The sequence below is a fragment of the Leptodactylus fuscus genome, chromosome 8, assembly GCF_031893055.1.
Source record: "Leptodactylus fuscus isolate aLepFus1 chromosome 8, aLepFus1.hap2, whole genome shotgun sequence".
NCBI classification, from domain to species: Eukaryota; Metazoa; Chordata; class Amphibia; order Anura; family Leptodactylidae; genus Leptodactylus; species Leptodactylus fuscus.
Window position 1 is genome coordinate 89,996,822 of NC_134272.1, and position 25,546 is coordinate 90,022,367.

General features: G+C 44.6%; 1 protein-coding gene across 1 annotated transcript; it reads left to right on the top strand.

The window, feature by feature from the left end:
- On the top strand, window positions 1-22,479 carry TMBIM1 (transmembrane BAX inhibitor motif containing 1). The gene is made up of 12 exons (XM_075284646.1): window positions 1-120; window positions 15,128-15,432; window positions 15,607-15,695; window positions 16,004-16,068; window positions 16,995-17,048; window positions 17,141-17,191; window positions 18,093-18,132; window positions 18,430-18,467; window positions 19,138-19,225; window positions 19,419-19,514; window positions 20,416-20,469; window positions 20,809-22,479. The coding sequence occupies exons 2-12, from the start codon at window positions 15,162-15,164 to the stop codon at window positions 20,953-20,955; spliced, it is 993 nt and encodes a 330-aa protein (XP_075140747.1). The 5' UTR covers window positions 1-120; window positions 15,128-15,161; the 3' UTR covers window positions 20,956-22,479.
- Window positions 22,480-25,546: the final 3,067 nt, after the last annotated feature.

A 25,546-nucleotide genomic window follows, 5' to 3' on the forward strand; every position in this document is an offset into this window, starting at 1 on the left:
TTGTAGTTGGGCAGGGAGTGTTGAGTAAAGTCTTTTCCATCCACACCCAAGTCCCAAATCTTCTCTTGTAGACGGGTCAGACCAGAAATTCTCAGGCAGGAGGCTGCGGCAGAAGCGGAGGTGAGAGAGGGGCATGTGGAGCCCTGGGGTGGGGGGTTATTGGGGGCTGCTGGGGGTATAATCATTGTGTCTACAAGAGCGATTCAAGATGTCACATGGAAATGTGTTTACTCTGAATAGTGTGGCAGGTGGGCAGAGGAGGAGGGGAGGGGGTCTGCGCTGCCACCAAGGGGCGCTGCTATGATCTGTGGATTGTAAGCTCCTGGGGCGAGGGTCTGTGTATTGTATTAGTGGTCTCATATCCGCTTGTTGTGTATGATTATGTTTGTGTTTATAACTAGCTGGGGGGGGGGGGGCTGTATCTATAATGGCGGAGCCCCTTTGTCCCTTCCCCCATCTTCACATACTGTTTCCATACACTTTGGATCCTATCTATATACTCTATGTATACAGTATACATCTGCAAGATAACGCACTTACAGGGGAGGTTCATTCTCAGCGACCAGGTCCCTGTAAACCAAAAGTGTAGAAAGTTACTCTGTGTCTTCTTATTATGGCCCCAAAGAACTGATCCTGGGGGCCCCATCTGTCTGTTTACATGATACAGACATCAGTGTGTATAGCGTATCTATACACAGGTGGGGACATGAGATCTGTAGGGACCATCCGGATGGTTAATAGGATTATTCTGAAAATTACATTTTAGGATGTGAACTTCCCCTTTAAGAGGCGGCAGAGAGCCGGGTCCTGGTGCTTCGGGTAGTAACAAGAGTAACAGATGATTTGTATCTATTTTAATATCAGAAGTTACTTTGTTGCCGTCTTATCATATTGCAAACTGTATCACAAATCCGTCTATGGTGAAGGAGATGTAATGTACAGATGTAGCAGAGCTCAAGAGAACACCGGCCCAATGAATCCAGGTGCTGTTGTTGGATCCAGGTCGTATGTTTTCATGTTACTATAGATATATTGGCCCAGGATTAATTGTCTCATTATCACATGAACATCTACCGTATACACTGTTGGATATCTGGTACCCGCATTGTGTACTTAAGTGGTAATGAGCCGGATACAGAACGTATTATGGCATCAATTAAAGGAGATGTCCAGGATTAGACAAACATGGCTTCTATCTTCCAGGAATAGAGCCACACCTGTCCACAGGTTGCAGCACAGTTCAATTGAAGTGAATGAGGGCGATCTGCGATACCAAACACAACTTGTAGCCCCTCACCTTATATAAGAGCGGCACATCCACGAACACAAGTGAAAGCGCCATTCTCCAATTACAGTGTTAATCACTATGGAAATGGCGTACAGGGAATTACCCAAATATCTGTGTCACTTATGTAACATATCATTATATGGAATTACCTGCTGAGCCTCGTATAATAGTGTAAGAGCAGATACTAAATATGTCATTGTATAGGGTATATAGGTAATCATTACATAATAAGTGATTGGAGTAGTATTATAGTAGTTATATTCTTATACATAGGAGTAGTATTATAGTAGTTATATTCTTGTACATAGGAGTAGTATTATAGTAGTTATATTCTTGTACATAGGAGCAGTATTATAGTAGTTATATTCTTGTACATAGGAGTAGTATTATAGTAGTTATATTCTTGTACATAGGAGCAGTATTATAGTAGTTATATTCTTGTACATAGGAGTAGTATTATAGTAGTTATATTCTTGTACATAGGAGTAGTATTATAGTAGTTATATTATTGTACATAGGAGGAGTATTATAGTAGTTATATTCTTGTACATAGGAGGTAGTATTATAGTAGTTATATTCTTGTACATAGGAGCAGTATTATAGTAGTTATATTCTTGTACATAGGAGGTAGTATTATAGTAGTTATATTCTTGTATATAAGAGCAGTATTATAGTAGTTATATTCTTGTACATAGGGGCAGTATTATAGTAGTTATATTCTTGTACATAGGAGTAGTATTATAGTAGTTATATTCTTGTACATAGGAGTAGTATTATAGTAGTTATATTCTTGTATATAGGAGTAGTATTATAGTAGATATATTCTTGTACATAGGAGTAGTATTATAGTAGTTATATTCTTGTATATAGGAGTAGTATTATAGTAGTTATATTCTTGTACATAGGAGTAGTATTATAGTAGTTATATTCTTGTACATCGGAGTAGTATTATCGTAGTTATATTCTTGTACATAGGAGCAGTATTATAGGAGTTATATTCTTGTACATAGGAGTAGTATTATAGTAGTTATATTCTTGTACATAGGGGGCAGTATTATAGTAGTTATATTCTTGTACATAGGGGGCAGTATTATAGTAGTTATATTCTTGTACATAGGGGGCAGTATTATAGTAGTTATATTCTTGTACATAGGGGGCAGTATTATAGTAGTTATATTCTTGTACATAGGAGGAGTATTATAGTAGTTATATTCTTGTACATAGGAGCAGTATTATAGTAGTTATATTCTTGTACATAGGAGTAGTATTATAGTAGTTATATTATTGTACATAGGAGGTAGTATTATAGTAGTTATATTATTGTACATAGGAGTAGTATTATAGTAGTTATATTCTTGTACATAGGAGGTAGTATTATAGTAGTTATATTCTTGTACATAGGAGCAGTATTATAGTAGTTATATTATTGTACATAGGAGGTAGTATTATAGTAGTTATATTATTGTACATAGGAGGAGTATTATAGTAGTTATATTCTTGTACATAGGAGGTAGTATTATAGTAGTTATATTCTTGTACATAGGTGTAGTATTATAGTAGTTATATTCTTGTACATAGGAGGTAGTATTATAGTAGTTATATTCTTGTATATAAGAGCAGTATTATAGTAGTTATATTCTTGTACATAGGGGCAGTATTATAGTAGTTATATTCTTGTACATAGGAGTAGTATTATAGTAGTTATATTCTTGTACATAGGAGTAGTATTATAGTAGTTATATTCTTGTATATAGGAGTAGTATTATAGTAGTTATATTCTTGTACATAGGAGTAGTATTATAGTAGTTATATTCTTGTATATAGGAGTAGTATTATAGTAGTTATATTCTTGTACATAGGAGTAGTATTATAGTAGTTATATTCTTGTACATCGGAGTAGTATTATCGTAGTTATATTCTTGTACATAGGAGTAGTATTATAGGAGTTATATTCTTGTACATAGGAGTAGTATTATAGTAGTTATATTCTTGTACATAGGAGTAGTATTATAGTAGTTATATTCTTGTATATAGGAGTAGTATTATAGGAGTTATATTCTTGTACATAGGAGCAGTATTATAGTAGTTATATTCTTGTACATAGGGGGCAGTATTATAGTAGTTATATTCTTGTACATAGGGGGCAGTATTATAGTAGTTATATTCTTGTACATAGGAGGTAGTATTATAGTAGTTATATTCTTGTACATAGGAGGTAGTATTATAGTTATTATATTCTTGTACATAGGAGTAGTATTATGGTAGTTATATTCTTGTACATAGGAGGTAGTATTATAGTTATTATATTCTTGTACATAGGAGTAGTATTATGGTAGTTATATTCTTGTACATAGGAGGTAGTATTATAGTAGTTATATTCTTGTACATAGGAGCAGTATTATAGTTATTATATTCTTGTATATAGGAGTAGTATTATAGTAGTTATATTCTTGTACATAGGAGGTAGTATTATAGTAGTTATATTCTTGTACATAGGGGCAGTATTATAGTTATTATATTCTTGTATATCGTAGTGAGTGTTTCTGTACATCAGGCTTTACCATTTATATAATCTCCATCTTGCTCTATTTACAGACGTCTGGAATATAATTTAGCTTTCTTCCTCCTTTCTGGTGCCCGGGGCTTTGCTTGTTCTTTGCTCACGTGTGTGTATCTTGTGATATTACTGTGGAGCCCCTCATTGTAATGTTAGATGAACCTGTGGGAACATCCTCCTACACAGTCTATGAGCGGTGAGATGCGAGTATCGTATAAGTAAATGTTTATTTCTTGGTTTCCTGCTCTTGGTGACTTCTGGCCGGGTAACATTACAGAATCCGCCTCACGTAGTTCTTCGAGTCCTAAGAAGGGAACGTCATCAAACATTCCAACAATATAAACTTTACAGGACACAATTTCCCTGCGCTTTTATTACCACAACCTATGACCCTGTTACATTGTTTCCTATTGATTTGTATTGGTGATATCACAAGTATCTGCGGCTTATATTTGGTATCGCAGTTTCCCACAGGAGCAGATCTTGGATTATTTCTTAGGGCTTTGGCTTTAAGAAGAATATCACAGACCATCTCTAGTAAGATATTTTGAATGTGATAATTTGTGTCTGTGCCTTTGTGTGAACTCGACCTCATATTACCTGAGGGTGCTGCGGGATATTATAGCATGTTATGTTGGCTTCATATACCATTATTATATACCGCCATATGGTGCCAAGTAACCATGTGCGTAATACTACTCCTAGCGAATGTAATTCTACGATGGATTTAGCATGAAGTCACATTCTATAATGCAGGGGTTGTTGAATTACGACCCATCCACATATCCTTCAATGCCATATGGCTGCCATAGATGGTGGTCTCCATCTTAAGACCCTCTATAGAGAGAGCAGCAGATAACACAGTGGTCCTGTCCATAAATTACATAGACCATTCATTTCACTGGCCAGCATGTACTGCTACATATGTCCTGTAGGGGGTGCAATGGTGTCTTTCAGCAATTTCCACATGGAAAATCCACAATTATTCTGTCTGGACTCTCATTTGTCTTAGTTGTCAGATTACCAGACACCAATCATTTTGGGTTTATGTCCAAGGGGGCGACAGATGCTGCTATGGGGCCACATAACTGTGTGATGTGGATGCACCAGTCCATGCCCAGCGGCGATTTCCTTTCTAGCGCAGGGATTTCCGAAGAGGTCGGAGCCTCCTCATAAACCTTTTGGTCCCCTTATTAAGACTGACATTAGTCTTAATGAATTTACCCCAATGTCTATTAGAAAGTTGCAGAACTTTATGTTACGCAATGTTGATGTTTCCTTGACCTCAGACTGGAGGATCCCCTTTAAGGAGACGTTCCAGTAAGTGCCTGCTTAGTTACGGTATAGACAGTTCCGTGACATTGTGGAGATTCTCGGTCGCGGTAGTTAGTCGCCGCTCTGTATCCAGTTACTGTAACATTTTCGTTCCTCGTTTCCTTCATACAAGGGGAGGTTTCTCGGAGGAGCTGAGCACAGAGGCTTCTTGTTGAGTCACGTAGGTGCGGTCACAGGGTGTGCGGTGCGGCTGCTACACATATAAACACGTCCTGGACAGGCAGACCTCTTCCCAGAATCCCTGAATGGAGCGAGCCCTGCCAGGAGGATTGTTCTGAGTGCTTTCTGTATGGTGCCAGGGCTGCTATACTGGGGCTGTGGTATTTTTGGAGTATTTGTGAGCTGGCTGTGGAGTGCTGTATACAGTATACGGCTGTACCAGTCTCTGCACGTTCCTGATAGACATGGCTTTCACTTCCAGTTTGTAGGTAACATAAACCAGAACATTCTGCAATAAAAGTGATGGGAGTACTGGGGGGGTGTAAAGACACAAACATAACTTTACACCACTTTAAACTCCATCTACTTTGTACAAGAAAATTTGCAACATATTTGTTCTTTTCCATTTCATAAAAGTGACATAAAGTCGTAATCCGCGCCCACTCCTGTTCCTCCTGACTTACTGTTCATAAATACGATTGTTGGCGCAAAAGTAGGCAAAACTAGGCAGAACCATGTTGGACTTCTATTGATAAATACGCCCCATTGGGTACAGATCCGTCAGCAATGTAACTACAACTCCCAGCATGCCCTGACAAATGTAAGTTGTGCTGTATCACAGTGATCTTCTCCTCAACATTGGAATTGCAAAACCAAGAAGTGAAAGTGATGTAATGACAGAACTCTCAGGACGGAGGGACATGTTAATGAGATGCAAATGATAAAAATTGGAAACAAAGTATCTGGATTTCCTCAGTACGGAGTGTGACGCCACCCGCAGAAATGCTGCACCTATACACACACCTCAGCACACGATCGGTGAGGTTATAAATGGCTGTACTTGATCATCAAGCTTGGCCGCCAACCAATGACTTCCCAGATAATGGGGCACAGAGATGAAATTGCGGACACGCCTGGTGCCAAGGCAGCGCCACCTACTGGATCCACGTCACGTGGCCATACATTCTAGGTCTTACTGTCCTATTATTTTAGGCTGGGACTGCACAGGAATGCATGGTCTTCATCATGGCCAAGGATCACGCTCACCCTGCACTTTCACTAGCTGTGATGCAGATGCTGTGACGCTGCAATCTCTCGTCTCGTGTATATTTGAGATGTCAGAATTTTTGGGTTTGTTTAGAATGCGGATTCCTGGAATGATTTGGCCGTCACACCCTGATCACATGCTTACACACTGAATACTCAATTATTCACACAAATCACTTATTATATACTATTTCTGTTTTCAGTTACTAGAAGTCACAGTTGGAGATCGCCCAGAAGAAAAACCTGTTTACCCCTCGTCCCCATGACAAACCTTACTGCGCCTGTGCTCTGTATATTATTGTTATGATAGGGACACCGAATCTTAGAGCGACCAACCGCTGCGCTGCTGCTGAACTTGTTCCTTGTATCCCCCTCAGCTCTGCTTGAGGATAAGTCTGTGACTTCTGGCTTCCTTCATAGCTCCCATTTTTTGAGAATTTTGCAGCAAATTAGATTTTCTTTTTCCTGGCTTGTTTAACATTTGGAAACTGCCAATTTGGATTAAAGGGGTTTTCCCATCTCAGTGTCTCAGCACTGGAGCAGATAAGATAATATGCAAATGATTGTACACAATTTGTACACAATGGACTCAGTGTTATTTGTGTGTTTACATAGAGAGATAACAGATCAGGCTTTATCAGCAAACTGCAAATAGCTGAGAGTGTAATATAGTATGTGAACATAAATTCATAACAGTCATGAAGCCGTGTCATTTACCACGATAAAGAGTAGCCTATGTGTTAATCCAGGTTACAAACTATCTATGTGCCAAATGGTAACCAAATCTGTTCAGCCATTTCTGCGTGATTGAGGAACAAACATCCAAAATGATCACCATAGAGGCGCATCAAGGGAGCATTAACTGTCAGTGCCCAGGGCAGCGCCAACCGCAGACATGACCCATTGTGTACTGTTGTTTGCTTATGTGTATAGTACAACAATGTGTAACTTGTCTTTGCGTTTGATTAAAATATAATTATGTTTATGAGGCCTTAACCCATGAATAGCCAATCTATGAAAAGCTTCACTGTCATGAGGCAAAGGGGTGTTTAACCAGACTAAATAACACGACCCTAAACTACTGGGTGCTGACCTCAATACCGATTAGTACAGGGCACCCCCCTACTACACCACCCAAAGGCTCAGTTCCCACGGAGTAACGCGCTGCGCATTCAGACACATATACATGTCAGAGTGTGAGCGCTCAAAACATATCTCATTCCCTTCAATGTGTGCCGGCTCACACGTGCTACACATTGAAATCAATGGGTTAAAAAGCCGCCAATTGATTTCAATGTGTAGCGCCCGTAAGCCGGCACACATTGAAGTGAATGGGATCTGTTTTGAGCGCTCACACTCTGACACGTGTATACGTGTCTGAATGCGCGGCGCGTTACTCCGTGGGAACGGAGCCAAACTCTGTTAGATCATGATTTACATATAGAATATCTACATAAAAGTAGAGCCCCTTCTAAATGCACTATATCCATCCTGTATTATACTCCAGAGCTGCGCTCACTATTCTGCTGGTACAGTCACTGTGTACATACATTACATTACTTTTCCTATATTATACTCCAGAGCTGCGCTCACTATTCTGCTGGTACAGTCACTGTGTACATACATTACATTACTTTTCCTATATTATACTCCAGAGCTGCGCTCACTATTCTGCTGGTGCAGTCACTGTGCACACACATTACATTACTTATCCTGTATTATACTCCAGAGCTGCGCTCACTATTCTGCTGGTACAGTCACTGTGTACATACATTACTTATCCTGTATTATACCCCAGAGCTGCGCTCACTATTCTGCTGCTACAGTCACTGTGTACATACATTACATTACTTATCCTGTATTATACTCCAGAGCTGCGCTCACTATTCTGCTGGTGCAGTCACTGTGTACATACATTACATTACTTATCCTGTATTATACTCCAGAGCTGCGCTCACTATTCTGCTGGTGCAGTCACTGTGTACATACATTACATTACTTATCCTGTATTATACTGCAGAGCTGCGCTCACTATTCTGCTGGTACAGTCACTGTGTACATACATTACATTACTTATCCTGTATTATACTCCAGAGCTGCGCTCACATTCTGCTGGTGCAGTCACTGTGTACATACATTACATTACTTATCCTGTATTATACTCCAGAGCTGCGCTCACTATTCTGCTGGTGCAGTCACTGTGTACATACATTACATTACTTATCCTGTATTATACTCCAGAGCTGCGCTCACTATTCTGCTGGTACAGTCACTGTGTACATACATTACATTACTTATCCTGTATTATACTCCAGAGCTGCGCTCACTATTCTGCTGCTACAGTCACTGTGTACATACATTACATTACTTATCCTGTATTATACTTCAGAGCTGCGCTCACTATTCTGCTGCTACAGTCACTGTGTACATACATTACATTACTTATCCTGTATTATACTCCAGAGCTGCGCTCACTATTCTGCTGCTACAGTCACTGTGTACATACATTACATTACTTATCCTGTATTATACTCCAGAGCTGCGCTCACTATTCTGCTGCTACAGTCACTGTGTACATACATTACATTACTTATCCTGTATTATACTCCAGAGCTGCGCTCACTATTCTGCTGCTACAGTCACTGTGTACATACATTACATTACTTATCCTGTATTATACTCCAGAGCTGCGCTCACTATTCTGCTGGTACAGTCACTGTGTACATACATTACATTACTTATCCTGTATTATACTCCAGAGCTGCGCTCACTATTCTGCTGGTGCAGTCACTGTGTACATACATTACATTACTTATCCTGTATTATACTCCAGAGCTGCGCTCACATGATATTGGGATATTTTAGGATTTCCCTTTTATATTCTAGTGGCTCCTTCCTCTTCTCGCTGGGTGTCTGACCCTCTTGCTCGCTGGTTGCCGCTCTCTAGTATCACTTCTACAATATTCCTCTGACCAGTTCTTGACATTTCTGGTTATTTTTCATCTAATTTCAACTGAAAGGAAACCAGAACCATCTGCGCTCCTCCCAGGGCTTCCTGCGCTCCCTCCCAGCCCCCATTATGCACTTCTTATATTGTTTAGGTTCGGGCTCCAGTTTTACTATCTTTGGTTTCTGTTGTGTTGATTCTGATTTTTGTCTTTTATTCTCTATTCACACTCAAAGCTGCCTGCGATGTGGAGTTGGGCAGTCATGTGACAGCTCGTAGATGTCTGTGGTGTCAGGATATTATCCAGGGATGTTCCAGCAGGATTTTGTGCTTTGCTTTGGATGTGACTGGAGGAGACGTCTCAATGTAACTCAAATCTGTTACAAGGTGAACGACGCTCCGAGTGCGGGAGCAGATCACCTCGGAGTGCCAGATTGTCTGAGAGAGGACGTGCTTGTATGGCAGTGTCCCCATAAGTGTGTCATCCGCTGAAGTCCTCCCCATAAGTGTGTGCCGCCCACAGATGTCCTCTCCATAAAAGTGTAACGTCTGCAGATGTCCCCCCATAACAAGTGCATCGCCTGCAGATGTCCCCCTATAACAAGTGCATCGCCTGTAGATGTCCCCCCATAACAAGTGCATCGCCTGCAGATGTCCCCCTATAACAAGTGCATCGCCTGTAGATGTCCCCCCATAACAAGTGCATCGCCTGCAGATGTCCCCCTATAACAAGTGCATCGCCTGTAGATGTCCCCCCATAACAAGTGCGTCACCTGCAGATGTCCCCCTATAACAAGTGCGTTGCCTGCAGATGTCCCCCCATAACAAGTGCATCGCCTGAAGATGTCCCCCCATAACAAGTGCGTCACCTGCAGATGTCTCTCCATAACAAGTGCGTCGCCTGCAGATGTCCCCCCATAACAAGTGCGTCACCTGCAGATGTCCCCCCATAACAAGTGCGTCACCTGCAGATGTCCCCCTATAACAAGTGCGTTGCCTGCAGATGTCCCCCTATAACAAGTGCATCGCCTGTAGATGTCCCCCCATAACAAGTGCGTCACCTGCAGATGTCCCCCCTCATAACAAGTGCATCGCCTGAAGATGCCCCCCTATAACAAGTGCATCGCCTGCAGATGTCCCCCCCATAACAAGTGCATCGCCTGCAGATGTCCCCCCCATAACAAGTGCATCGCCTGCAGATGTCCCCCCATAACAAGTGCGTCACCTGCAGATGTCCCTCCATAACAAGTGCATCGCCTGAAGATGTCCCCCCCCATAACAAGTGCGTCGCCTGCAGATGTCCCTCCATAACAAGTGCATCGCCTGCAGATGTCCCCCCATAACAAGTGCGTCGCCTGCAGATGTCCCCCATAACAAGTGCGTCGCCTGCAGATGTCCCCCATAACAAGTGCGTCGCCTGCAGATGTCCCCCCATAACAAGTGCATCGCCTGCAGATGTCCCCCCATAGCAAGTGCGTTGCCTGCAGATGTCCCCCATAACAAGTGCGTCGCCTGCAGATGTCTCTCCATAACAATATAATGTCCGCAGATGTCCCCCTCCCCCCATAACTGTGCATTGCCTGCAGATGTTTGCTTCACTTGTAGAACGTGGCAGATCCTTTACGTGGAGTTGAGGTTTTTCCATTGACTACGTTCTAGTTAGTCTAATAGTAAATAAAGGGTAACTCCGAGTCCTCCTGAATATGTAGCGGCAGAGAACTACTGTGAGCGTATCCAGGGAGAGATTGTATTTACAGATCCGGCATTACTTCCTCATGACATCATGAAACTGCTGAGTATGTGACAAATACCATACACGTGGTCTATGAATAAAATGTCAGGGCAGTAAAGACTGACACCTGTACGGGTGTGATGTACTAAACACTGAGGAATTATACACAGGTGGAGGAGAATGTGTCCTATCTAGTTCCATGATGATTTCTTCTCCATTCACATCTAAAGCTGAACTCAGAGCGCCCCCCTTGTCCTTTGGCTGTGTGTAGCATTGCAGCTCAGTCCCATTCAACTTAGTAGAGTTGCAATACCAGAAATTACCAGGTGTGGGGCTGTTTCTGTAGGAAATGAGCCCTGTTTTCTAATCCTGTACGTTTTTGTTGGACGTTGCAGCCTTATATTTTGGTAACTGTTGCAGGGGGCGCAGGGCGAGCTTTGGAGGTGTCCTTGTAAGTCCTGACTCTCCTCACATACAGGAAGCTGTTGGGGCCAAACCTTTGTATCCACCGACATGACGCGGCCCTTGCACTTTCTCCGCTTTTCACTGCACGTTCAGATTTTCTGATGAGGATGAAGCGGAAACAATTATTCGGCTTATTGAAAATTTAATGACATAATGTTTGTCTCTGGGGCTTTGGGAGGAGCCGACCTCAGCATATCTCTGACATATCAGACTCGGAGAGTCTCCTCCGTCTGCCCATATAATGGCGCCATGCTGAGGGTATAGTACATGAACGTACTACCAGCACATAGGGACAGTCCCTAGTGGAGAGAGAGAGGCTGCGGGTCCCTGGCGGACCAGGGTTAGAGAGATTTGCTATCTCCATTTGGCTTGTACTTGTTAGGCCTAGTGGGCAGAGAGACCCTCCTTGTGGTTCTATGTCTTCCCTATGGTGCCCTCTCTGAAGGTTGTCATGGGCAGAGAGTTCCTTCCTGTGGTTAGATTTCCTTTGACCTTGTTGGCAGACACCCCCCCCCCCCTTGTCCTGTGGTTAAGTTTTTCCCCTCTGGTGGCCCTGCTAGCCACAAGGTTTCTTCTTTGAGGGCCTTGTGGGCAGAGACTTCCTCCCTATGGGTAGATATCTCCCTTCAGTGGCCCTGGTGGTCAGAAAGTACTTCCTTGGAGAACCTCGTGGGCAGACACTTCCTCTTTTCATTGGCTGTGGGCAGAGGTTCCTCTTCTTTGTGGACCTCGTGGCCCCCTCCACTTCCCTTGTAGTTAGATATTTCCCCTTTGGTGGCCCTACTAGCCAGGAGGTTCCTCCTTTGTGGGCCTTGTGGTCAGAGACTTCCTCCCAATGGTCAGTTTTTGCTTCCTTGGTGGGTTTTATAAGCAGAGGGCTCCTTTTTGGTGGGTATCATGGCTCCTCTGTGGAAGGTTCAGTGGAGAGAGTCCAGTGGGCAAACCTCTTCCCATGGTGGCCATGTAAGTAAAGCCATTGCGTAGGGACCATTTTCACGTTGCTGGATCTTCTGACCGTGTCTCCTAGTCCCAGATGGATTTATTTGGGCTACAGGAATATTTTTTACAATCTCACAGGACTATATGAAGCAGCCACATCTGCCATACAATGAATCAGTGGAATCCCTCCATACGTCTCTGCCCCCGGGGCCCGGTCTAGGCTGCGTCTCCTACCCCTTACTCTACAGCGGGGGTAGGGAACCTTGGCTCTCCAGCTGTTGCAAAACTACAACTCCCAGCATGCATACTGGCTCTGCTGTTCTTGGAGCTTCCATGGAAGTGAATGGAGCATGCTGGGAGTTGTAGTTTCACAGCAGCTGGAGAGCCGAAGGTTCCCTACCCCTTACTCTACAGGCTCAGCACGTCTGCAGGTTTTGCTGCTCAGTTGTGACTCCGCTGCGTTGCGTGCTGCCATCTGGACTCCCTGCGCTCAGATTTACATGGGATTGGTGCTGAATGTAATCTCTGCACGCGCTCAGTCGCCCCGTATCTCTTTCCATTAACTCCTTGCAGGCAGTTTATATATAACAGTCTCCATAGAAAGCCTGCGCTTGGTGCTCTGCCATATCCAGCCCTCTAAAGATGTGCACTAGGGGGCAGCACGGCCCAGCTACTCATCTGTAACACGACGCAGAATCCTATGGAGGAATCTATATACAGATGTAGCAGGGCTGAGCTTGTCTTGGACACTCCTTATGGTGACCTCCTGCGCATATTAATGATGCAATGGTGAGCGGTCATTATAATGTGCGTTGTCCTAAACTTTCTTAGTGACACCCAAAGTGACCCAGTCACCCTGATCACATATAGTCATGGTTCCTCTCTTCCATCAGCCCCATCATCTCCGGTCAGACTACACACAGTTATCTGTAGTCTGTAACCATGGAGTCACATGAGAACTGTATACACAAAACGGAAGGAGATTTTTTTATACTTGAAATTCCTTTCTGCCTCATTTTAGATGCAATAAGAACATTGCAAAACTCTCCACACCCTCTATAAAGTCGGCGATGACGCAGGTCACTTGTTCCCGCTGTGTCCTTTGTGTGATATTAGTAATGTCGTTTTTCTTAGTATGATTGATGAGGGTAATATTATTATTCATTGTCCGTGTTTTGCGGGGTAGCGTATTCGCTTTATATGTTTACACTCTATTCTGTAGTATAAGTCATGGATCTCTATTATAGTCCCTCTGACCCCAGATGAAAATTGGTGCTCCAAGGCCAAGGCTCTGCCATATCCCTGCCTGCCTAGCATTATATACTGGTGTTGTCTTCCGCGCACGCAGCTATTAGTCCTCCGCAGAGCCCTGGCGTTCCTGCCCCTATAGCGATACCCCTGGTTCTGACATGTCAATGACGTGACCCAGATCCTGAACCTACACCGATTACTATAATGGAAGCCACTACAATGGTATAACATTTGGTTGTCTCTAGAGATGAGCGAGTAGTATTCCATCGAGTAGGTATTCGATCAGATACTATGGTATTCAAAATACTCGTACTCGATCGAATACTACTCGCTATTCGCAGTAAAGATTCGATCCAGAACCAGCGTTGATTGGCCGAATGCTACACAGTGTGCAGCATTCAGCCAATCAACGCTGGGTCTGCAGAGTCTAAGATCGGACCACAATGAAGACGGCCTATTTAACATTAGAGCAGTCTCCATTGTGGACCGATCTTAGACTCCGCCTTGTCAAAGACGAGCCTCCTGCAGAACCGGCGTTGATTGGCTGAATACTGTACACTGTTACACAGGATTCCGCCAATCAGCGCTGGTTCTGCAGGAGGGATGCCGCAATACCATCGTGCGGGTCTATCATTCTCCCCGCACCGTGTCCTACTCCTTCCACTTTGCTTTTAGGGCTGGTTCACATTAGCGCTTGCCTCCTGTCCGGAAGGAGTCCGCAAGAGGACCCCCCCTCCCCTTGCAAGCGTTGTGCAGTTAAAGCGCACGACCCCTTAGATTATAATGGGGTCCGTGTGCTTGCCGCGCACTGCCCGCACAAATCATTCCTGCAGGCAGTGCGCGGCAAGCACACGGACCCGTTATAGTCTATGGGGTCCAAGCACTTCAACTACACAGCGCTCCTCCTAAACACTGTCCTCCTGCTACTCGTGGACTTGGTGACTCTCCTTTAGTAGAATAGTGGTTTCCCCTGTAACGAGCATTTTTTCCCATAGACTATAATGGGATTCGATATTCGATCGAGTAGTCGAATATTGAGGCTCTACTCAAAACGAATATAGAATCTCGAATATTTCACTGTTCGCTCATCTCTAGTTGTCTCTTTTCTACAAGATCATGGAGCCCTGCATTGAATAGGAAAACTGAGGATTTCCAAGCTAAAGGGGAACTCCTGCAAGTCTCAAAGCTCTAGTGATTGTAGTGGATTCATGTTCAGGCAGTGGTGTACATAGGTTGGTGGGTCCTTGTGTTCTTGCAATCATATGTTCTCCATCTGGGTCAGCCTCCCCCCCACTGGTACTCTATATTTTGGGTCTTGGGTGTTATAGATCTCAAAGATTTTCCTATATCTAACGCAATGTCGTGAGATGAAGTTGTATAATTTTGTTCTATTCTTTATCCCTTTAGGCATTAAGTCTTGTTTAGTGGTTGACCGGCAGCCATGTCTTATCCCAGCGCCCCTCCGCCATATAATGATCGAGACCCATTAAATAACCCTGGTGGATACCCTCAACCTGGTGGATACCCTCAGCCTGGTGGATACCCTCCCAGTGGCTACCCACAACCTGGTGGCTATCCTCCCCCCTATGGACAACCTGGTGGGTTCTACCCACAACCTCAGCCTGGGCAACCTGGGGGTTATCCAGAACCTGGACATAATGAGCCCCCCAAGCCGGTGATGCCAATGCTTCCGAATATCCCACTCAACCCAGGTCAGTGCTGATAACCTGTGGGTGTTTGCTCCTTTTGGGTTGGTTCTTCTTGGCCCAGTTTTGCAGATTGGGGTACCAGTGGTGGTGTGGGCACGGGAAACTGACTTGCTGGCTACTATTAGAAGACCCCAAGTAAGTTTGTGACCAATTCTAAGACGTTTTGCAATCTCGCAGGTGATTCCGGTATATACAACACAACAGATGGGGAAGGGCAGTTTGGTTCTTGGGATGACAAAGCCGTGCGGCACGCATTCATCCGTAAGGTGAGTCTTAATGAGAAGAGAAGATGGGTACGGTATTATTTATACAATTCATATACAGACAAACGAAGCCTATGCAGTCTGACCCTGCCTTCATCGTCTTCTATTGTCTGGAGATTATCTAGAAGAACAGGCAATGAAGGTAAAGTAATAAATGACTGCGGGATCAGACTACGCGGGGTTGTTTGTAGTCTTCTACCATGGAGACACATAACCGGTGGATATTTTGTATCGAGATTATTTGCTCACTTTCATTGCTCACTTCTTCCATGCTAAGTCATTGACACAAACTTCATGTCCATGTTTTTCAGGTTTACGCCATCATAGCGGTGCAGTTGTTGGTCACAGTGGGAATTGTAGCTATCTTCACCTTTGTGTAGGTTTTATCTTGTATCAGAGATGTCATATTGCCATACGCCATTCTCCATCATCTTCCCGCAGGACGCTGTTCCGCTTCAGTATTGATTCATATGATTGTCATCGCTGTGTCTATTAGGTTTCATGTACCCGGGCGTGTTATAGATCTGTCCATCCTCTTCACAGCTGAGGGTTTGTTACAATCCTAAAAAAAGCAGAATTCCAGATTCTTACATTTCATGTGCGCTAATAATTTTCTAAAATGTATCGGGTTGTGAGATGGATTGTGCTGCAACTAGACTAGATACTATTGTAGCCGACTGTCCGCTCAAATTCTTCTCCATATTCCACTTAGATTTGTGCTGGTTCTCCACTTTAGGTTGTAGCATTCACTGACAGCAAGCGGAAATCTGGAAAATTGGAACGAAATACAATGGGGGAGATTCGTGATGCCAAATGCGGAAAATTCTGTAGTGATCTGCACCAAAATACTGTAACTTGCATTGTGCCACATTTATCGAGTGTTTTTAAAAATCTTTTTAGTAAAGGGTGTGGCTTAGGGGAAAGGGGTGGGGCCAAATGTTGCTGCATTTTTCTGATGTATCCAGTAGTATCAGACACTGATAAATCTGGCGCAGTTTAACACTACCTAAGTTTGCCCTAATTTTTAGCCACTTAGTAAATCTGCCCCATAGTCACCTCGAAAATGGCAGAACCTTTCATGATATGATGATTGTGCTTTAGTGATATAAACCAGCACAATCCCTGTTATTTGGTTCCTATGAATGTGGCCATTATACATTAGGTGTGAGTTACGTTGTGGCCCTTGGGCAGGGTCTGCTGAGTGATCTATTCTGTGTACAGCGATGCACAATATAGCGATACTTTATAAGCTGCAGCCAAATTTCTCCCTGTGTATGACTGTTGTGTATGTGCCTTGTGCAGGGAGCCGGTGTACACATTTGTCAGGAGGAATCCAGCTATATACTATGCATCCTAGTGAGTATATATATAAGTGCCCATCACCTTGTCCTTTGTATACCCCAGTGACATGTCTCATATGTGACTGATGTGTCTTCTCTACTTTACAGTGCTGTGTTCTTTGTTTCGTACATGGTTCTTGCCTGCTGTCAGGGGCCAAGGTGAGTCCTCTAACATTGTACTAAATCCTACTAATCCTACTAATATGGGTTTGGATGTTTGTTCCTCAATTACGGCAAAACGGCCGCATGGATTTGGCTGGAATTTTACACACATATACATTGGGTCCCGGTTTGAAACATAGGCTACATAGTAGCCCCCTGCACGCCCGCACTTTGCCACCGCTAACGCAAATTTGCCGGACGGGCTACACTCAAGGACCTGAGATGACGTCATCCCAGATCTTTGAGCCGTTCCCCGATTGGCTGGGCCGACTGTGTGGGCGGAGCTATCAGCCGGACTGCAAGCTGAACACGATGGCGTCTCGGCACACGTTCGGCTGTGCAGCGCACAGTCAGGCTTTGCTAATAGCCAGCCGACACACATGTAGGATCGCACGTGCTGGCTTAGCTTGCGGCCGCGCAAGCACACGCTTGGCCAAGGACTGCATATGCCGGCATACTTAGCGGCTGCAACAGAACTGGATCGCCTATACTTCTTTGGTGAGTTCACCAGGAGCGGGTGCTGCTCAGCCTGGGATGCGTCTGGTTGTGCTGCGTGGCATAGGCTGTGATGTAGCAGTGCCCACACGTGATGTAGGGGTAGGTTTGTTGAGGGGTTTGTTGGTGGCGTGGGGGGTTTGGAGGGGATGAGGGGGTTGGGGGGTGCTGGGGGGAGTTTGGGGTGGTGGTTGTTTGGGGGGCCTCCAAGGAAGGGGTAATTGGTGGGGGCCAATGCCGCGGGGAGTTAGGGAAGCCAGCAAGCGGGCGGCTGCAGTTGCACCACAAGGGAAGGAGGGGCATGGGTGCGGGCACATGCTAGTATTATACTATATCTAGATTCTAGACGATACCTCACCACTGGGGGGCGCTTTACTAAATGTCTTTCATTTCTCACTTGCAGGAGACGCTTCCCATGGAACATAATTCTCCTGAGTATATTTGTGAGTATTTCTGTCTCTATTCATAGTTATGTCTGTGGTGAAAAAAGTAAAGCAGGAGCCCAACAAGTAACCATGGGGCCCCGGAGCGATCGCCGCCAAAGACAGAAACAAGTCCACACATAGGCAGTGGTTATTATGGCCGACCCTCCTACCCTAAGCTCACCTGCAGTCTGGACTTGCCCTACCGCCATCTTGCCTCTTGCCCCCCATCCTGTAGTACAGCAGATGATCCCGCTGCCGCGTCTCCACCATTCAGATCACGCACATTGTATATAATGATATATTCTCTTTCCGCAGACGCTCGCCATGTCTTTCATGACTGGGACAATTGCTAGGTAAGTAACGTGTTGCTATTATACTCGGATAGATAATGGTGGTGATCTCTGGGGTTGTCCACATACAGTTACAGCGCAGTTGTCTTCTCTAGTATTGATGTGAATTGGTTGCTACCGGATATAACGACAGATTATCTTTTGCATTTTTCAAAATTAGTTGATACATAAATTCAGGGTAAGTGATGTCATCTGCTCCAATGACATCACCAGCCTACTGCCCTTTAGGATCCGCCCCCTACAATCTGACATCATCATTCCTCTACATATAACCCCACCCTCTAAATGACATCACTAGTCTCCCACCTGCAGAATCCTTTAGGTAGTGTCTATTCTTAGTGTGAACGATCTGATGTCGCCTTCTATAAGATGAGGATCTCTATAGTACAGAGGTGATGACCTACAAAGATGAGAAGTCGTCTCGCACCTCAGTCACCGCAGGCGCAGTCATTGTGTGTCTATCTGCTTCCAGGAAACACCTACCGCTATACAACAGGGCGCACAGACTGTGATACACTGTATTATTAGGGGCCACAAAATGTTGCTATAATTGTATCCGTGGTCAGTGCAACATAAACCTCCATTTCTATTTCATGTGCCGGTTTTCTGAATTGTTTGTATAACGGACATTGGAATTTTTGGCAATGGGTTTATTGTGTGTTTTTTTTTTCAGTTTTTACTCTTCCAAGGCCGTGCTGATCTGCCTGGGGATCACCGCGATCGTCACCATTGCTGTGACCGTCTTTTGTTTTCAGACTAAGGTAAGACTTGATTTGGGGTCCTCCTTAAAGGGATGGCTATGTTCTTCCAGGAACAGCGCCACAGGTGTCCGCAGGTTGTATGTGGTATTACAGAGCAATATCATTCACATGCACAGGTGTGGCGCTGTTTTTTGTGCACTGTGGACATAGCACTGACCCTATTTTTATTTTCTCTTGTGTGACCCTCCGACAGGTCGACTTCACCTCCTGTGCTGGACTCTTCTCTGTGCTGGGAATCGTCCTCTTCATCACGGGCATCGTCACCGCCATCGTGTTGGCGTTTAAATACGTGAGTATGGAAAAAATAAAAGACTGAGAATCTAAATATGGTGCAAAGACGGAGGGACGGTGACTTGGTTTGTCGCTGTGATCTGTTTGCGGCTCGGCTTCTGCACTAATAAGCTTCTCTGGGATCTACTGATTGGTCCCCGGGGGCCTCGCTAATGGCATCTCGGAGAAGCTCGCTAGTCGTGCTCGCAGGTTGTACGTACAAACAGGAAGCTCGCCTGGGTCATGAACGTTCACAGGGTTTGTACGAGGCAATATTTGTAATAAGTGGAAAAAAAACCCCCTATATAGTATTGTGTATGAGCGCTGCCACCTGCTGCGCACGTAGGGAATGGCAACAAAAAGTCTTTCCTTTATGATATACAAAAATACACTAAAGTGAAACACCAAGAAGGACAAGTCATAAGATTACGCAAGTCACGGTTATGGCAGGTGTCACCTTGGGGTTCGGGACTCTAGTTTGTGTGTATATAGACTGGAAACTTGAAGACTTGAATGTACAGATTTCCACTTCTTGTCGTGACTTGCTGACCCTGTTGCCCGCAATGTTTTCGTGTCATCACTTCCCTCCTAGATGAGGACTACACCAACATTACCAATAAGTTTTAACTTTAACCCTTATGGGATTTTATGGCTTAGAAGAACACGACTACTCTCTTCTAGAAACAGCGCCCCATCTGCTCATAGGTTGTGTCTGGTATTGCAGCTCAGTGCTAATGAAATAAATAGGGTTGTGCTGCAATACCAGACATGACCTGTGGACAGGAATGGCGCTGTTCTGGAAGAAAGCAGCCAGGGACCTTATCCTATATATCAGATGATCTGATAGCAGAGCAGGACAGTAATGGAGATGGTGAGAGTTGTAGTAGTGGACTAACCATGTGTTTCCCTGTCTCTTGCAGATATATTGGCTACATATGCTGTACGCAGCTATCGGGGCGGTCGTCTTTACTCTGGTTAGTATTCTTGTTACTTTCTATGGTGACATGGCGCCACCCCTGAGTCACAGCCCCGTCATGGGATTACTACAAGGATTAGTCACTTTTAACCTTTTCCTCCATTGGGAGTCCTCAGTGATCTCATGGGCGTCACCGTGTTCATCCTTTTCTGAGTGAAGTCTGCGGAAAGCTGGGTGACCACTCTTCTTCTCAAAGGTTCTCAGCCGCCCCTGACACCTCTGTAAGAACCTAAAATAAGTGCGACCCCCCGGAGAACACTGAAAGCCTCTCCTCTGATTGTGGTGTGACAAATAATTTCCCGCCATGCTAATTTCTTTTACTCCTCCCCCCTGACAGTTCCTGGCCTACGACACCCAACTGGTGATCGGTAATCGGAAGCACACCATCCACCCCGAGGAATACGTCTACGGGGCTATGAAGATCTACACCGACATCGTCTACATATTCATCAACCTGCTGCAGATTGTGGGGAGCAGGACGTAGAAGACCCCGATTCCCCGGGCTCACGGCGGCCGCAGCTCTTTGTTGGCCCTTGTGGGCATCTTATTTTTCTAAGGATCACAACTATTTTTTTTTTTTCTCTTTGTATTCCGGTCATGGGCCCCAGAACAGAAAGGTTTTCAGGGGCCCCTGCAATAAGAGGCGCGACTGTATGACAACCAGAATGGCGGCCATGACAAGTCCTACAGTGGTTGTCAGCCAGGTCGCCCAGTGTCTATTTATGGAACATTAATGAGGCTTTCTAGGACTTATCCATTGGTGCCCTTTTCTTTTTGATAGGTCATCAATTGAAGGGGGGTCTGACACCCAGGACCCCTGCAGATCGGCTGATTCTTAGGCCATGTGATGTCACGTTTGTTGGTCACATGACCTGTTCACAGCTTATTCCCATTCAAGTAAATAGGGCTGAGCTGCAATACCAAGCACAGCCACTATACAATGTATGGCGGTGTGCTTGGTAAGCAATGAAGAGGCCGCGACCTCTTCAAACAGCTGATTGGTGGGGGGGCTGGGTATTGGACCTCTGCTGATCCTCAATTGATGACCTATCCTAAAGGTCCCCTGATCGGTGGCGGTCTGACCATTTGGACCTGCATCGATTTTTGCAGTGCTTCTGGCCAGAGTACCCCATTAACCTAAGGGGAGGGTCTTCCTCACTGTTGAAGGGTTACCTAGACTCCGCCCTCGTGCACCGTACATCCGCTTTACACTTTTTTTTCCCCTAAACTGGCGCATCTCAGGCGTGCGACTTTACAAAGTGGCGCCCTCTGCTGGTTGTGATCTGCTCCTCCGGCGTTCTCCTCTGTATAGGTCAAGCATCACTGATGTATATTCATATATTTTTTGTAAGTGCCATTTATTCTATATCATCACTGTATTATATTATAGGAGGACCCCCGCTAGTCCTGTATATAGAGGCGGCCTGCAAGGAAACCGCTACATATTAGCCCCCGCTCCTCGCTATCGGACGACTGATACTTTCTGTTACTTTGTATCCAATGATGTCGTGTATATGGAGACGCAATAGAATTCAAGTTTTGTATCTCTTTACATGGGACATAGAGATAAATCCTTTGTTCTGTTATCGGCCGCTTCAGGCTGGGGAGAGGCCTAGTGTAGGGCTCTAGGAGGGTTCACAAACTTCCCTGCCCTCAGTGACTGACCTCAGAACACACCCGCACTAGTCTAAGGTGCTGTTTTTTGGGTTAGTGGCCCTTTAAGACTTGCACTGCTGCTGAGCTATCAGTCTACAAGGCCGGGTTCACACAGGGTGTTGTTCTGGTGCGGTCCAGTCCATGCAGGGAGGATTCAGTCTAGTAAATGCACTGCAAATACCAGAAATTGCACAATTTGCAGAGTGTGAAAGGCTTTGCTTATGCACTGTGTGAACAATATCTAGTAATGTATGAACCTGGTCTGATATCGGTAAGCATAGACGGAGAATGTTACATTGAGCGTACCCGGTGTAAGGGGTTAATTTGTAAATAAAGTTGGCTTTTTAATGCATCAGACTCTGCATGCGTTTTGTGTAAGATCTCTATCCCTTCTACAATGCTTTACACTGCAGCTCTGCTCCATCAAGTCACAGCTATAACCATTGATTATACCTTAGCTATTCTCTCTATTGAACATTTTATTTATATAGCACCAACATATTCCATAACACTGTACAATGTGCTTCTTCCTATTAGCACAAGCTCAGCTGGTAGTTGGGGGATGGAGAGCGGATATATGTATTTATGTGGCCACCCAGCTGTCCCTGACTCCTGAATGGCATAGATATCGGCAGACGAGAGGTTGAGATGTTGCAGATTATAGAATGTTATATATCATGAGTCATTCCGCGTTACCGTGTCTCAATATATCAATGGCCGCTCCTGTGATGCCGTCATACGTTCGTAGCGATTTTCACAAACCGGTTTTTCTAGAACAACTTTCAGGTGCGAAGTGCTAGATGTTATTTTTAGCTTCTCGTTAAGGCCGAGGCTCCACGTTGCAAAAACGCAACTTTTTTGTTGCAGATTTTGCTGTTTGTTAAGCACCAAAGCCAGGAGTGGACTGAGGAGGAGGGAGAAGTATAAGAACGTCTTCTAGATTCCACATTCCCATTATCGGTTTGGCTCAAAAAACCTGCAGCAAAATCTGCAACAAAAAAAGCTGTTTCTAGCAAATCCCATCTAGTTCTATTAGTTGTCACTCAGCTTTCCCAGAAACAGATAATTGAAGAGATCGGTGAAAGGATTTATTTTTCTAAAGGATTTTCTGGGAAAAAATATTTTTGCTCTACATTAATTCAGAGTCAGATCAGATCTCAGTAATGGAAACCGATCCAGACACCTCCCATATAGTAAGAAATCCTGGACATGAACTGGTTAACTATGGTTGTGTAGAAAGTGACTTGTATTATCAGATCACGGACCTGGACTCTGGTTTGTTCCGCAACTGGACCCGGACAAGCTGTTCCTGCTCCCTGCCTGCAGAGGGCGCAATGCAAGCTAGTACACAGATTTGGAGAAACTGTTCCCCCTTGTTGGCGCCCTCATCTGCTGCACATGTCTCTTGTCAATGTTGTCCAATGCCAATATCAGAACAGCAGAATGCCAGACCGAAAGCCGATCAACCTGCGATAAAAATAACATTATGTTATCCGAGCCGACATGGATAAAAAGGTGTTGGCATCGATGAAGATTACTGAGCCGGCACCAGCTGTTTACAGATCCTTCCATTAAAGCTGTAAATCAGTGTATACAAATACTGTGTGTGTGTGTGTATATATATATATATATATATATATATATATATATATACATACATATACATATATCCTGTATTATACTCCAGAGCTGCGCTCACTATTCTGCTGGTACAGTCACTGTGTACATACATTACTTATCCTGTATTATACTCCAGAGCTGCGCTCACTATTCTGCTGGTGCAGTCACTGTGTACATACATTACATTACTTATCCTGTATTATACTCCAGAGCTGCGCTCACTATTCTGCTGGTGCAGTCACTGTGTACATACATTACATTACTTATCCTGTATTATACTCCAGAGCTGCGCTCACTATTCTGCTGGTACAGTCACTGTGTACATACATTACATTACTTATCCTGTATTATACTCCAGAGCTGCGCTCACTATTCTGCTGGTACAGTCACTGTGTACATACATTACATTACTTATCCTGTATTATACTCCAGAGCTGCGCTCACTATTCTGCTGTGTACATACATTACATTACTTATCCTGCACAGATCTATTGTCTGCTATCAGATATTCGGGGTTTCAGTGCGATAACCTTTGCACTCTCGTCAGATCAGACTTGTAGCTCTTTTTTGTTGTGCTATTTTCGGTGGCCATTGTGACCTTACACAGATGTGAGCTCAGCCTTAGTGACGCTCGGTTCACACTTGCATTCGGGTCTCCGTTCTGTGGTTTCCGTCTTCTGCATGCAAGAAGACGGAAACCACAGACCGGGTCCGGTGGTGAGCGTTTTATGCGAAACCGTTTTTTTAAACCGGACACAGATTACTGCATGTCCGACTCTGTGTCCGGATTGAAAAAAAACGCTCATGCTCACCGCCGCTCATGGCCGGACAGCTTTCTCACCCATTCAAATGAATAGGTATGAAAGACTCCTGCAGGTTTGGGCACAGATGTGAACGAGCCCTGACATGTATTTGCACCCTTTCCCTATTCTTTGCCATTCAGGGACATGTGCCGGTCTGTGCGGAGTCTCACACCCGTTTCTCGGTCACATTCTGGGACATTTTTGACTATTTTCTTGGTGCTCCAATAGTAAACCTGGGCCAATGTCCTGTAGGTGTGAATAAGGTCTGAGTGATGACATTGGCGGCAATTACAACTCTGCTTCCGATTTATTTTATGACAGAATTTGGGTAAGAGCGCTGCTGATTCCCGTTCACAATCTTGTTTGCGACTTTGGCCAGGGCTCCGGTCACATGACTAAAGTTCGCCATGTCGCCTTGACCAACGTAAGTGTGCTCCGACTACGCATCCCCTAGTTGCAGGATTGTTGTGACTAGAAATCGCCGCCGTATCCACCTCAGGGGCCGCAACGTGATACCATTTCTATTGGTGAAGGAGTTGCAGGCGACATGGCGATATTTGGTCACACAAGCAGTCGCGGCCTAAGACGTCGCGCATCCCCGGCTTATATTTGTTCTTGTAATTCAATAAAGTTAATTCACATTAGTGAAGACGCGCCAAACTTTGGTCTCCTTGTACCCCTAGATTGATAGCGGATGCCACAGTGACACACCATTAAGGAGAGGCCTGTGGGCCTTGAATTTCTGTCTGTCATGTTCCCCTCTGCTATAAACTACAAGTATGAGGGGACACAGATTCTCCTCAGAAAGCTCAGAGGTGAAATAATACTACAACTCCCAGTGAGCACCGCGGCGAGCATGCGCCCTGGGCCTTGTTTATGTACCCGAACTACGCTGTCACCCTAGCCTGATGGGGAGAAGGCGCTTCCGATTGGTGAATGCCTGACATCCTTTAATTCCATTGGCTGCGTAGCTTCGCGCTTGCGTCTCAGCTGACG

Excerpts from the sequence above, each read along its gene's own strand:
- TMBIM1 (XM_075284646.1), top strand. The coding sequence starts at position 15,162 with ATGTCTTATCCCAGCGCCCCTCCGCCATATAATGATCGAGACCCATTA. Across the intron at positions 18,468-19,137 it reads ATGACTGGGACAATTGCTAG|TTTTTACTCTTCCAAGGCCG; the intron begins GTAAGTAACGTG and ends TTTTTTTTTCAG. Across the intron at positions 19,226-19,418 it reads TCTTTTGTTTTCAGACTAAG|GTCGACTTCACCTCCTGTGC; the intron begins GTAAGACTTGAT and ends ACCCTCCGACAG.